This window comes from Lathyrus oleraceus, chromosome 5, assembly GCF_024323335.1.
Source record: "Lathyrus oleraceus cultivar Zhongwan6 chromosome 5, CAAS_Psat_ZW6_1.0, whole genome shotgun sequence".
In the NCBI taxonomy this organism is placed as follows: Eukaryota; Viridiplantae; Streptophyta; class Magnoliopsida; order Fabales; family Fabaceae; genus Lathyrus; species Lathyrus oleraceus.
This window is the reverse complement of record NC_066583.1, coordinates 344,205,292-344,220,971: the sequence shown is the minus strand read 5'-3', so window position 1 is coordinate 344,220,971 and position 15,680 is coordinate 344,205,292. Positions and strand designations below refer to the sequence as shown.

Below are 15,680 nucleotides of genomic sequence, written 5' to 3'. Positions count from 1 at the left end.
TAGTGGATTGTCCCAATCCGGATTTTTATCCGAAATATCCGCTGTGGATAGTTTTTTGCTGTATTGGCATATTCCCCAATACCTGCATCTTTGAGTCAGCTCGGGTTTTTACAATGGATTTATTCCCTTTGGAATTCTGTTCCCCAAGCTTTGAGTCGTGACCTGCTCACGCATTTTTTTTCCTTTTTACTCCCCGGTAGAGTCCCTGCCACATAAAATAAATTATTCATGGGAATCGTTAATTTCCTCTTGATCTTTGCCTTTGTGGACACATTTCCCCACAGAATGTTATCATTTTGCATACATATATTCGCATCATGAGGTCTTTTAGGGACCAAAATTCGTCTCTTTGTTATTATTTAAGCCCATTCTACCTCGTCGAGACGAAGATTTTAACCTTCACTTCTCCGGCTAGAATGACCTTAAATAGGGGCATCTGTAAGACCCCAATTTTGGCCCTAAAGATCCCTCATGGCATCAAAATATTGCATTTGCATAGCCTCAAGGATCATAAGCATCTTGGTTCCCTTTGCCTTTGGGTGGGACTTCTTGTGAGTGGTTTGAGATCACCAAGCATGCTTGAATTGTATATTATTGCTTTTCTTATTTTGTTTACTAACCAAAAGCACAAAAATATGTCACTAACATCCTTTGTTTGTAGCTTGAGGAATCACAAAGGTTCAAAGCTTCTAGGAGATCATCTGTGCAATGACATGGCCAAGAGAAGATAGAAGCAAGCATGGTAATGGTTCCCAAAGCTCTCATCCATCAAATATGCCTCCCTAGCATCTCAATTCATCATTTTGATCAAATCAAGTCAAAGGGTTTGAGGTTTGTTCCCCAGAGAAACCCTAATTCATTTGTGCACCATAATGCCTTGCTCATGAAGCAACCTCAGCCCATAGTCAAATACCATCAAGGGAGGTTCTCTAATTCATCATTTCATACATATTTTAACTTATTTGAGCATCATCAATCATCAATTCATCAAGGTATGAGTTGTGGACTTGAGAAGTTGATCAGTCAATTCATTTAACTATTTTGAAGTGCACTGAGCCCTAACTTTTTATGTGTTGGTCAAATGGAGATGATTACAAAAGAAGAAATGTTCTTAAGGACAATATGAAAAACTTTTATGTTCATCAAAAATTTATTTGAACCTTGGAATATCATCATCCATCCCAAGACATTATAGGTCATTTTGACTGAAACCCTAATTTTGGGTCAATTTCCCAAGGACATAACTCATTCATTTTTTATGATTTTGGGTCAATTTCCCAAGGACAATATGAATAGCTTCATATGTCTACTTAAAATGTTATGTTGAACAAAATTTCAAAATCTCAAAGGAAATACATGTGATAATGCAAGACATTATAGGTCCTTTTGGACCAAATGCATTGAAAGACAAAAAAGTCCAACTTCAAGTGCCCATAACTCTTTCATCAAAAATCCAAATGATGCAAAATTTAAGTCCATTTTGATTGTTTTGAAGATATCTACAACTTTATTGTTGGAGGTTTTTTCATTTAAGGCTTGCATCATTGAAACAGAGGGGCTTGAACATTGGCCAAATTTGGAAACCTTGCCTTTGCATGTTTTGCACCGTACACTTTAAATTCAAAATTCACTAAGTTCCACACTTCAAATGGATTTTTGCCCAACATAACAATTGTTCCTTACCTCAAAACCTTTCCAACCATTACTCACATGATCATATTTGGATTTGGCAAATGGCATTTTCGAAGAAGGGAATATTTTGGTGCATTTATGGAAACTTGATTCAAACTCATTGCACACTCCAATTACCTCACATCTGCACGTCCATTTCAGATCAAATTAACTTCAGCTTGCCATTCCAATAAGATTTGGGCCCTCCATGCGCCTGTACAAGCCCATGCATGGAGGCCCTCTTCATTCATGCACATGAGAATTCACCTTGATTGCCTTGGCATTTACTATAAATAAGTGTGATCAACTCCACTATTCTTCAACCTAATGGCGCCAGAAATGCTGCACAACTGAATCCAAACCTCTCACCAAAGAAGCTAGTTCATTTTTTCTTCAAATTTTCAGATCTGAGATTCAACTACATCTGGTTGAATCTTTGGATCTAAAGCTTCTAAACCTTCACCATTTAGCTCATTGATCTTCTGTTTTGGCAAAGGAAGCAAGGAATCAAGCTCAATTCTCCAGAATCCAAGTTTGTTCTTCAACTCGTATTTTCTTCGAATCTCATCATCCATTGACCTATTTGCTTGGATCTTGTGTTGGCTGAAGTCCTCTCAATAGAGGCATCATGATTGTGCATTTAATTTTTGAAATCCATTAAGTTCATGGTGAACACCACAGAACTTCCATCTCTGATTTCTCTTAATATAGAGATCTAGAGTAGAATTGAGTGGCACAGGGATGATGTACATCATCCCAGCTTTCCAAAGATGTATAGATCGTGTATTTTGGTTAAGATTTGGGTGTCTGCAATTTTGGCCGGAAAACACAAGCTCACCGGAGAAGAAGGTGGCTCCGGTGGCCGTCCCTCTCCAGTTTGAATATGAGCCCTTGGATTGAGTTTTCCAGATCTAATCCTGGCCTTTGTTTTTTATGACTTGTTTTAATGTTGCGTGTGTTTCAGTTGACCAAGGCGTATGTTGGAAGCGCGCATCTGGAGCGCATGATCTGCCAGCTCAATTAATGAGGTCAGATCTAACGCTCCTGGTTTTTTTGATTTTTAATTTTTTGATTTAATTTCTTTTATTCCAATAATTTTCAAAATTCAATATCTTCTTCATTTTAAATCCAAAAAATATGGGACCAATTGCATTAGTCTCCAAATAATTTCTAGTTTCTAAAAATGATTTTTAATATTTTTTATTTTGTCATTTGATATTTTTTGGTGAATTTTCTCTTTTCTGGTTATTTTTAATTCATTTTAAATAGTTTTTTATATTCAAAAAATACCAAAATATTTTCCTAACCTATTTGAATGATGATGAATCTATGAAAAATATTCTCATCAATTTTTAAATTGATTTGTGATTTATTTGAGATTTTAGTTCAATTAGGTTATTTTTATTCATTTTTAATTGATTAAAAATAGTTTCTGACTTTTAAAAATGCTGAAATTTTTTGTCAAACTTTGTTTGACCTTGTTGAACTTAGGATAAATCACTTGGACTTTTTAAAGTTGATTTGAAGTGATTTTGAAGTTTGACCTTTCTTTAATATTTTAATTCAACTTTATTTTAATATTAAAAAATGCCAAAAATATTTTGATTATTGCTTGACTTCCAATCTTCATCTCATTTCTGTTTTTGATTGTTTGACTTTGACCTTCAATGTTATTGGTCAACATATGATGATTGATACATTGTATTTCATTTAATGCATTTGTATTTTTTGCCTTCTTTTATTTCCATTATTCATCTCATTCTTCTTCTTCTTCTTCTTTTTTCTTTTTTGATCAATGAGTTGAAGGTTGATAATTTAGCATTGATTAGGGAGACTTAATCTTTCTTGATCCAAACCTAATTCATCTTGATCAATTGATCAAGTGAATGGCTTTGCATTAAGGATATGTTGTTTCCTAAATCATGCAAAAGGCTTAAACCAATACAAGATCAATTCCTTTTTTTTTCTTTTTGGCAAGGAAAGTTGTTAGAACTTGGTTCACTAATCAAGACTTCTAACTTGTATTGTTGCCTACATTATTATTGACCGGCCTCAGATAGTTGTGACTTCTACATAAGTCCAATTATGATTGCTTAACATAGCGCTAAATTTTTCCTTATGGCACACTAACTATTGACCATTAACCACTAACATTTACTTTATGCACTTTACTTTTATGCAATTTACTATTCTTGCACATATTATTCATTTTCTTTTTCCTTTGCTCATTGGAGCACATGTTTATGTTAGTGCCATTTGCCTTTTGCCCACTTGGGTATATAATTGTGTATATATCTTTTGTGCTTGTGTTTGTCTGTTTGTTGAGAACCAAATGCAAAGAATTGGACAAAATGGACTTAGAATTTAGGTCCTTACCCAAGCAAATGGAATTTGAAGAGCAACTAGGCCTCATGCCTTTAGAGTGCTTAAATGTCAAAGAGCAACTAGGCCTCCTGCCTTTAGAATGCTTAAAGCTTAAGGATGAACTTTGAAAGGACCATATTCTAAACTCCCTCTTGTCCATTCTTTGATTGTTAATAGAACTTTTTGATGTGTGTGTTTTCTTGTGCTAGGGGATCCTAACTTGAGCCAAATTGAAGAACCATTACCATGAACTTCTAAGAGAGAGATCCAAGAGACCTTGAGGAGCTTTGTCCAAGAATTCATTGATTATTGTTTGCTTGAGTTTATGCTTGTGATTGCTTATTCCAAAGGATGGGAGCTACTTGGATCATCAATATGATCTCAAGAGAGGAACTCCTTGTGTGGTTTTGTTCTCTTTTCCCTTACCTCTTGTATGCCTAGGATCTTAGCCATTCTTCTTCTTCTCTCCACTCTAACCCAAGCCAAAACTTTTGTGCAAACATTAATACTTGTTTTCAAACATTAGAAACCTAAGCCTTATGCTTTTGATTTTCAAACTTTCTTTTCATAATACTTATTTTGAATTGAATCTTTAAATCCACTTTGACCATATTTTGTAAATACTTTTCATTGGTAAATATAACCCATTCAAATGTCTTTTTGTGGTTTCAATGGCCACTTTCTTAATCAAACTCACCTATATCCTTAGTGATGGACAATGATCCTCCATGCTTATTATAGGGTTAACCCCTCACTAGCATGTTGAAGCTATCCTCACATGGTGGTTTGTGATTTTAGGTTGAGTTTTCTCCCTTGGATAACAAAAGACCTTAAGGCTTTTGGACCAATCAATTCACCAACTTATTTTGAGATTTTTACCCCGAACTACGAGGTTTTGATCCTAATCTTTTTTAAGATGGTACGTAGGCAGTGGGTTTATCCATTCAAACACAAAATGTAAATAACTTGTATATTCTTTTCTCATCTCTTCAATCATGTTTGCACAAATAAATTTTCACAAAAATACCAACCTTACAACAAATATGAAAAGGGCTCCCTAGGAGTACCTAGGATGTTTTGGGTGCCTAACACCTTCCCATTGCATAACCAACCCCCTTACCCAGATCTCTGACATTTTTACTAGTTTTTGATTCGATAAAACTATTAGGTTTTTGTTCGCTTTCTAACCATTCCTTTGGATAAATAGAAGTGCGGTGGCGACTCGACTTGTATGATTTACCTTGGATTTAGCCAATATATATAATGGTAACGAATACCCCGCTACACATGGGAGTAGGGATTTTTAAACACAATGAGCATTACTTTGACTTATGGATAACTGTTGGAATATCCACAGCGACCCAATTATTGCAGACCCCTCCAGGGATGATGAAATTTCCAGAATCCTCTGCATCTTCTTCAAAAAACAGCAGCAGCCTCCTCGTCTTGACCAGTGTGGATGAAACCTCCACTCTTGAATAGACCTTGCGTATTGAAGATCCCAGAAGAAAAGCCGAGCCAGCCCGAGACTTGTTGTTTCCAACTCAATCATTTTTCCTAAACCAGCGGTTGCACCACGCTCAATGGCCAACTTTGCATCTTTGTAGGAAGCAAATGAAGGAGTTCTCTTCTCAACAGGCTCAGGAATAGATAAAGCTTGGAAAGGAGTTCCAACTTCATCCTCAGCATCTATATATGAGAAAGAAGACAAATGGCTAACCAGGAGAGCCTTCTCCCCCCTACCACCACCAGCTTCTTGTTCTTCATAAATTTCAATTTCTGGTGTAGGGTGGATGTCACGGTGCCAACCTCGTGAATCCATGGTCTGCCTAAGAGACAGCTATACGATGGGTGAATGTCCATCACCTGGAAGGTAATCTGAAAATCACTTGGTCCAATTTTGATTGGGAGATCAACCTCACCAATCACAGTCTTGCGAGACCCATCGAAAGCCTTCACAACTACTCCATTCTGCCTCATGGGAGGCCCCTGATATGACAACTTCGAGAGAGTGGATTTTGGCAATACGTTCAGTGATGACCCAGTATCCACCAACACATTGGACATGGCGTCGTTCCTACAACCCATAGATATATGTAATGCCAAGTTGTGGTCTCTTCCCTCCTCGGGGAGATCAGAGTCACAAAAGCTCAAGTTGTTACAAGCAGTAATGTTTGCAACAATGCTATCAAACTGCTCTATCGTGACATCGTGATCAACATATGCCACATCCAACACCTTCTGCAGAGCCTCTCGGTGTGGTTCTGAATTCAAAAGCAACGATAACACAGATATTTTGGATGGCGTTTGTAGAAGCTGGTCTACAACATTGTACTCGCTCCTCTTGATGAGCCTCAGCATCTCATCACAGTCTTCTTTCTCGTTGCCACTAGGGCCAGTAGAAGTAGGAGTTTTCAATGTAGAGGAGGGCTTAACAACAAGTGCCGGATTCGGAGAGCTCACAGCATTCCCAATCGGGCGTTCAACGGAATCAACATTATCTTGGGGCTTTGGCGGTGCTGAAAATACACGACCGCTACGTGTCAACCGACTAACATCAGCAATATTTACAACAGACGAAGAAGGCAAGGACACTTCTTTCCCATTTTCCACTGCTACGGCATTGTAGCGATAAGGAACTGCCTTTTCAGAAGAGTATGGTACGGGTCCGACAGGCTTAATGATGAGAGCAGGAGAAGCTTTCTGCTTGCTACCATCATACTTGATGATAACAGGCTCGGGTATCCGGAACACCGGGGAAATCACATTGACTTCTGGCTCATCTTCATCAACATTCCTATTCTGAAGGATCTCAATGACTCCCTCATCCAGTATTTCCTGAACATCCTCGCGCACCTGGCGACAACCTCTTTGATTAATAGAGCATACTCGGCATCTATCATGGTCATGCTCATAATGACTGTAATCACACAGCAAACGATGCATCTCAACCAGAGATTGTCGGATGTGACTGACGTATTTGACTTTGTATTTGCCAGGACAACCCTGGACCATGTTGACAGATTTCCCATGTTTGGGCAATGGGTTCTTCTTCACATTAGGACCTACGTCCTCGAAACACAGAATGCCACACCTCACAAGGTCTTGAACCTTGGTCTTCAAAGGGTAACAAACCTCTCCACGTCGTGGCTGGGAGCACCAGAATGGTAAACACAGTGTAATTCAGGCTTATACCACCACTGGGGGTTAGCAGGTATAGCCGGTGGGTCTCTCGGAGTAATCAACTTCCTCTCTATCAAAGAGGGATATAACTCTGCATACGTCATCGAAATAGGATCGAAAGTGACACTTTTCCTCTCGTAACTTGTGCTGGTTTGATTACTGTTTCGAGGATGGTAGGCCTGCTGTTGCGGATGGTGTTGTTATTGTTGATATTGCTTATGTGGTTGCTGATTGTTGTTGTGTTGCTGATACTGCTGATTATCTCTGAAGACAGGTGCTATATGAGCCACCTGGTGCTGGTTATCGGCGGGACGCACGGTCTTCCTCTTTACAGAGGGTCTTCTTGGTTTCACATGGGAGGTCACAACATGTTCCTCTCCATCTTTCTTCTTTGCAAACGCCCCATAATGTTTGGCAGAAGAGCCTTCTTCTCTGGTTAGACGTCCTTCTCTAACCCCTTCCTCTAGCCGCATCCCCATATTCACCATCTCGGTGAAGTCAGAAGGAGCGCTAGCAATCATCCGCTCATAATAAAAAGAACTTAAGGTCTTCAAAAAGATCTTAGTCATCTCATTCTCTTCTAGCGGGGGCACGATCTGTGCTGCCACCTCTCGCCACCTCTTGGCGTATTCTTTGAATGTTTCCTTGTCCTTCTAGGACATGGCTCTCAATTGATCCCTATCGGGAGCCATATCTACATTATACTTGTATTGCTTGACGAAGTCCTCGCCAAGGTCGTTGAAGGATCGGATGTTTGTGCTGTCTAGACCCATGTACCAACGCAGAGCAGCATCGGACAAATTGTCCTGGAAGTAGTGGATGAGCAGTTGGTCATTGTTGGTCTGAGTCGACATCTTCCTAGCATACATGACCAGGTGGCTGAGAGGGCAAGTATTTCCCTTGTATTTTTCAAAGTCAGGGACCTTGAATTTCACAGGGATCTTCACATTGGGAACCAAGCAGAGTTCGGCAGCAAACTTGCCAAAAAGATCTTTTCCTCTGAGAGTTTTCAATTCCTTGTGAAGCTCAAGAAATTGATCGTTCATAGCATCCATCTTCTCATAAACGTATGGGCCCTCGGACGGCTCAGAATGATAGATGGTGTCGTCTACTCTGGGCAGAGTATGCACGATAGGAGGAGGAACAACAAGGACCGGGCTAGATGCCGGCATAGAAGCAAAGGTGGGAGCAGGACCCTCGAGCATGAAATTGGGAGGCATCCCCCACGAGAATCCGGTTGGCATGGCTGTTGGAGCAAAGTGTGCACTGGCTGCAGGCACAGTTGAGGAGACAATCTCAGAGATGAGTGTCCTCTGGGGAAGAGTTGAAGGTGACGGAGAAGACTGGCTCTGGGCAGCCAAGAATGATTCCATTAGGGCAGTCAATCTGGCCACTTCCTCTTTCAGCTCGCGGTTCTCTTGTTCCAGATGATCCATCAGTCTTGAAATGTTGGCTCTAGTGTAGTACCGGTGAGTCAGCTTGTCTTCAAAATAAATGAAGAACACAGGATTAGACCACAAGACAAGAAGCCGGAAACAAAACCTGCTTATGCACATGATGCATGCAATGCTTGTGCACATGATTTATTTTTTATTTCAGAGGAACTTTTAGAGTTCTATTTGCAAATCTCGGGAAATATTATATTTGTATCACATATGAAAACATCTCATCAATGATATTTAGAAAATACTTTTACACCAAAGAAGTACAACATTGGTAACCAAAATAATATAAGAGAAAAGGGAAATGACCATCCTATGGATCCCTAGAAACAATCATCTAAAGCTCGGGATACTGGAAGATAAGATGCACCAAGCCTCTTCACCTCCTCTTCATAGGCTGCCTTCATATCTGCCTTTTCCTTGGCGAGTCGATCGTACTTCCTCTTCCAGAACCTAGAAGACTGAGGAAGTAGAGAAGTCCATGCATCATCAGGATCATCAATATCCTGATGCTCAAGAAACTCATTCAAAGCGTCTTTCTCTTTGATCTGTTGAAGCAACTCTTCACGTTCACGGATCCAAGCACGTGAACAGTCTTCGTCTCTCAACTCCTCTACTCCTTGATTAGGGAGGGTTGAAGGCCCAACCATAATCATAGGTGTAGGTCTCGGATACTCGTACGACATGAGATACTCAAATGCTCTCTTCCTAACCCAAGTAGTGTAAGGCTCCATAGTGTAACACCCTTCTAAAATACCCCAATAATTTAAATTAAATATCAAAATACAACATCAGAGTAATTATGCAGTTATGGGTGTCACATAAACACTTCACACCATGTTCCAAAATAACAGTCATGCTCTTTATTTAATCAAATAAACATTCGCATAAATCGCAGCGGATATAAATCAAATCAATCAAAACATGTAACACATTACATGTAAAATGGTTCATAACCAACAGTAAAACATTCAAAACATCCCTTCCCGATGTTACATCTATCAGAGCATGACCCCCTAATGAACTACTCTAGACTCCAAGTACTAGCTCCTACTCAATCACTGCTCGTTACCTGAAAAACAGTTGTAAGGGTGAGTTCCTCAATCAATATAATAAGTATTATAAAATATCATGTCATGTTAAGTAATTTAACACACTTCATCACCCTAATCCAAACATGTATTCAGTAACAGCACATCAACTCAACATAATACTCAACACCAACACAAACAACACGTATAATATTGGAATACATCCATTCATATTATACGCCATACATATATTATGCAATGAGACTCCATGCATGCGGTACCGACTATTTTGTGAACATATAGTTCAACCTCACCGTCCAAATCCAGGCACGGCTACCAAGCTCACTAGTCCCACTCATTTGAGACATAGTGACTCACTCACTAATTCCTCACCATGGGAATTAGCTACCACCCCAAATGGGCCATGCTATGCACGCTAATCACCTAGCATGCAAACATCAACAACAATCAAAATGATTTACTCACTAATTCCTCACCATGGGAATTAGCTACCACCATAAAGGCCACAATATGCATGCTAATCACCTAGCAATGCAACAACAACAACAACTCAAGAATAGACATATGCTCACACTCTAAGCCATAAAACAGTCTATTCACAAATGCATACATAACTGATACATTCACAGCATCATGCATACCATCACACATCATCAACACATTTTATCACAAGAGCATATCATATCATGCCGCATAATCAAACACAGTATTAGCACACTCTACTAATACCTATACTACTCAAAACAACGGGAAAATGATCCCTACTACGTCATACATCAGCTAAGTTACATCACTCAGCCTAAACAACCAAAAACTGCACAACCATAGTTCAGAAAAACCACAAGTCTGCCCATACGCGTATTGCCTATGCCATACGCGTATTGCCCATTCCTGACCAAGTCCATACGCGTATTGCCCACGCCCATACGCGTATGCTACGCGTACCACATTCTCATACGCGTACCACATTCTCATACGCGTACCAACAGAGACAATTTCACGTTCAAAACCTCATCTCTTTCACTCATACGCGTAAGGCCTCATCCATACGCGTACTAGCCATATCATACGCGTATTGCCTAGTGCCATACGCGTATGACCAGAAACCAGAATTTCCAGATCTGCAATGGCTTTTGCTGCTACGAGATCGATCCAATTCAACCTTCCACAGTCCAAATTTCACACACAATTCATTCGTCTCATCTAACACGAATCATACACTTTCGATTTCACAAATTGCTAACCTTTCTACCTCTAATTCCTACGAATTTCTTCAATTTTAATCCAAATTTCGTTCATCCCAAAAGTTCACAAATTCATCATACATCATTCAATCAGAGGCAAATCAATGGTTTCTCACTACCCATCACATATTATCCCATAATACCCATTAATCGATGATAAACCCCCCTTACCTGAGTAAATCCGGCAATCTCTGAGCTCCAAGCTTTTCCTTCCTTCAACCTTCGTCCTCTGGCTCTTTGCCCTTTTTCCCTTTTCTGCCTCTTTTCCCTTTTCACGTGAAAATAACTCTTTTTACCAAATGGAACCTTTTTACTGATTTCTACTTTTATTCCAATAATAACAATAAAAATAATCCAATAATAATAATCCCAATAATATTCCAATAATTATTATTCCAATAATAATAATAATTCCAATTATTTAATTAAATTAATAAATATATTATTAACTCAATTTAAATAATTATCTTATTTTATCGGGGTGTTACAACTCTCCCCCACTAAAAGAGTTTTCGTCCTCGAAAACATACCTCAAGCGAATAACTCTGGATAGGACTCTTTCATCTGACTCTCAAGTTCCCAAGTCACATTGCCACCTGCTGGTCCGCCCCAAGCTACCTTTACCAAAGCAATCTCTTTACCCCGCAACTGCTTCAACTCTCGATCCTCAATCCTCATAGGTGATGTTTCAACAGTCAGGTTATCTCTCACCTGGACATCATCTACTTGGACCACATGCGACGGATCATGAATGTACCTCCTCAACTGAGATACATGAAAAACCTCATGCAAATTCGCAAGTGACGGCGGTAAAGCGATACGATAGGCTACCTCCCCTATCCTCTCCAAAATCTGATAAGGACCAATAAATCGAGGTGTCAACTTCTTCGACTTCAAAGCTCGACCAACTCCAGTTATCGGAGTAACACGAAGAAACACATGATCTCCCTCTTGGAACTCAAGTGACTTCCTCCTCTTGTCATGATAACTCTTCTGACGACTCTGAGCAATTCTCATCTTCTCCTGAATCATCTTAATCTTTTCCGTAGTTTGTTGAACAATTTCAGGTCCAACCACAGCACTCTCACCGGACTCATACCAACATAAAGGTGTCCGACATCTCCTACCATACAAAGCTTCAAACGGTGCCATACCAATGCTCGAATGAAAACTATTGTTGTAGGTAAACTCAATCAAAGGCAAATAACAATCCCAAGCACCTCCCTTTTCCAAAACACAAGCCCTCAAAAGATCCTCTAGCGACTGAATCGTCCTCTCAGTCTGACCATCAGTCTGCGGATGATATGCAGAACTCAATCTCAGCTTAGTTCCCAAAGCCCTCTGCAAACCTTCCCAGAACTTCGATGTAAATCTAGGATCTCTGTCCGAAACAATACTAGACGGAATACCATGCAAACTTACAATCTTCTCAATATACAACTCGGCCAATCTCTCTAACGGATAATCCATTCTGATCGGAATGAAATGAGCCGATTTCGTCAATCTGTCAACAATCACCCAAATAGCTTCAAAATTCTTATTTGTCCTCGGCAAACCAGACACAAAATCCATACTGATACTATCCCACTTCCACTCTGGAATAGCCAACGGTTGCATTAGCCCAGACGGCTTCTGATGCTCAATCTTTGACTTCTGACAAGTCAAACAGGAATAAACAAAACTCGCAATTTCTCTTTTCATTCCCGGCCACCAAAATAACTTTTTCAAATCATGATACATCTTCGTAGCTCCAGGATGAATACTCAAGCCACTACGATGTCCTTCCTCCAGGATACTCTTCTTAAGTTCGGTAACATCCGGAATACATACCCGATTACCAAATTTCAAAACACCACTCTCATCAACTCTGAATTCACCACCTTGACCTTGATTCACTAAAGTCAACTTATCAACCAAAAGCATATCGGATTTCTGACCCTCTCTAATCTCATCCAAAATATTACTCGTTAACTTCAACATTCCCAATTTAACACTATTGTGAGTACTCTCACACACCAAACTCAAGTCTCTAAACTGCTCAATCAAATCTAATTCCTTAACCATTAACATAGACATATGCAATGATTTCCGACTCAATGCATCCGCCACTACGTTTGCTTTACCCGGATGGTAATTCAAACCAAAATCATAATCCTTCAGAAACTCTAACCATCTCCTCTATCTCATATTCAGCTCTTTCTGATCAAACAAATACTTTAAACTTTTATGGTCACTAAAAACCTCAAATCTTGACCCATACAAGTAATGCCTCCATAATTTCAGAACAAAAACCACAGTTGCCAACTCTAAATCGTGTGTCGGATAGTTCCTCTCATGAACCCTCAGTTGTCTCGAAGCATAAGCTATAACCTGCTTATTCTGCATCAACACACCACCCAAGCCCAACAATGAAGCATCACAGTAAACCTCAAATGATTCCGACGAACTCAGTAATATCAGAATAGGAGCAGTAGTCAACCTTCTCTTTAACTCTTGGAAACCTTCTTCACATTTTGAGTCCCAAACAAACGCTTGCCCCTTTCTAGTCAACATCGTCAACGGTAACGCCAACTTAGAAAATCCCTCAATGAACTTCCTATAATAACCTGCAAGTCCAAGAAAACTCCTTATCTCAGAAACTGACTTCGGAGCTTCCCACTTAGATACCGCTTCTATCTTAGAAGGATCAACAGCAACACCACCTCTTGAAATCACATGACCAAGAAAACTAACCTCTTCTAACCAAAATTCACACTTAGACAGTTTAGCAAATAACTTCTTTTCTCGTAGAACTCTTAAAACCATTCTCAAATGCTCAGCATGCTCTTCTTCAGATTTCGAATACACTAAAATATCGTCAATAAACACCACAACAAACTGGTCTAGATACGGATGGAAAATCCTATTCATGTATTCCATAAATACTCCAGGCGCATTAGTCACGCCAAAAGGCATTACAGAATACTCATAATGTCCATACCTTGTTCTGAAAGCAGTCTTCTGAATATCCTCAGTTTTCACACGTATCTGATGATACCCAGATCTCAAATCTATCTTGCTGAACACACTCGCACCAACCAATTGATCCATCAAATCATCAATCCTCGGCAAAGGATACCGATTCTTGATAGTCTCTTTATTCAATTGCCTGTAGTCCACACACAACCTCATAGTACCTTCTTTCTTCTTAACCAATAACACTGGTGCACCCCACGGTGACACACTCGGACGAATAAATTTCTTATCCAACAGATCTTCCAACTGACTCTTCAATTCAGTTAACTCAACAGCAGACATACGGTACGGAGCCATCGATATCGGCCTAGTACCAGGTACCAAATCGATCGAGAACTCAACTTCACGCTCTGGCGGTAATTCATTCACTTCTTCCGGAAACACATCAGGAAAATCACATACCACGGCTAGATTACCAATCACCAGTTTATCTTTAGCTTCCAAAGTCGCTAACAGCATAAACAACTCTGCCCCATCTGCTACTTCCTCATTCACCTGCCTTGCAGATAGAAACAAACTCTTTCCTTCCTCAATCTTAGGAAAAATCACAGTCTTATCAAAACAGTTGATATAGACTCGGTTAAACACCAACCAGTTCATACCCAGGATAACATCAACCTGTACTAGTGGAAGACACACAAGGTCCATCCCAAAGTCTCTACCAAAAATACTCAAAGGACAATTTAAACAAACTGAAGTAGTAGTCATTGAACCCTTCGCAGGAGTATCAATCACCATACTTCCACGCATCTCAGATATCTCTAACTTAAGTTTCACAGCACAATCCAAGGATATAAAGGAATGAGTAGCACCGGTGTCAATAATAGCTACAAGAGGAAAGCCATTAATATAACACGTACCTCGGATCAAACGATCATCTGCAGAAGTCTCAGAACCCGATAAAGCAAAGACCTTGCCTCCCGACTGGTTCTCCTTCTTCGGCTTAGGACACTGTGGACTAATATGACCCAACTCTCCACAGTTGAAACAAGTCACAGTCTTCAACCGGCAGTCTGCAGCCAAATGACCACCTTTTCCACACTTGAAACACTTCTTCTCATTACTGGTACATTCATGGATACGATGCCCAGCCTGACCACATCTGTAACACTTAGCAGGGGCACTGGAGTCTCCCCCACTAGGCCTCTTCATCCCACTCTGTCTCTGAAAACCTTTGCCAGCTGCATACGGTTTTCCACGATCATTCTGATTCTTGCCTTTCCTATCAACCCTTTGCTGATAGCTCTCTGCTCTGGCTTTGGAATCCTGTTCAAAAATCCTGCAACAGTCAACCAAGTCAGAAAACACTCTAATCCGCTGATACCCAATAGCCTGCTTGATCTCGGGACGCAACCCGTTCTCAAACTTCACACATTTCGAAAATTCCCCAGTAGCCTCGTTATAGGGAGTGTAATACTTCGACAGCTCTGTGAACTTAGCAGCATATTCAGTAACCGACCGATTGCCCTGCTTCAATTCCAAGAACTCTATCTCTTTCTTTCCTCTGACATCCTCTGGAAAGTACTTCCTCAGGAATCTCTCTCGGAACACCGCCCAAGTGATCTCAGTATTCCCAGCAGCTTCCAACTCAGTGCGGGTAGCAACCCACCAATCATCTGCTTCTTCTGACAGCATATGCGTACCGAACCTGACCTTCTGGTTATCGGCACACTCAGTCACTCGGAAGATCCTCTCGATCTCCTTCAACC

The 15,680-nt window shown here is 40.1% G+C and overlaps 1 protein-coding gene across 1 annotated transcript; it reads right to left on the bottom strand.

Moving 5' to 3' along the window:
* Window positions 1-9,486: 9,486 nt before the first annotated feature.
* Window positions 9,487-15,225, bottom strand: LOC127084537 (uncharacterized). The gene is made up of 2 exons (XM_051025005.1): window positions 14,832-15,225; window positions 9,487-9,732 (listed from the first exon to the last, which is right to left on the bottom strand). Exons 1-2 carry the CDS (start codon window positions 15,121-15,123, stop codon window positions 9,719-9,721), a joined length of 306 nt encoding a protein of 101 aa, XP_050880962.1. The 5' UTR covers window positions 15,124-15,225; the 3' UTR covers window positions 9,487-9,718.
* Window positions 15,226-15,680: the final 455 nt, after the last annotated feature.

Excerpts from the sequence above, each read along its gene's own strand:
- LOC127084537 (XM_051025005.1), bottom strand. The coding sequence starts at position 15,123 with ATGAAGAGGCCTAGTGGGGGAGACTCCAGTGCCCCTGCTAAGTGTTAC.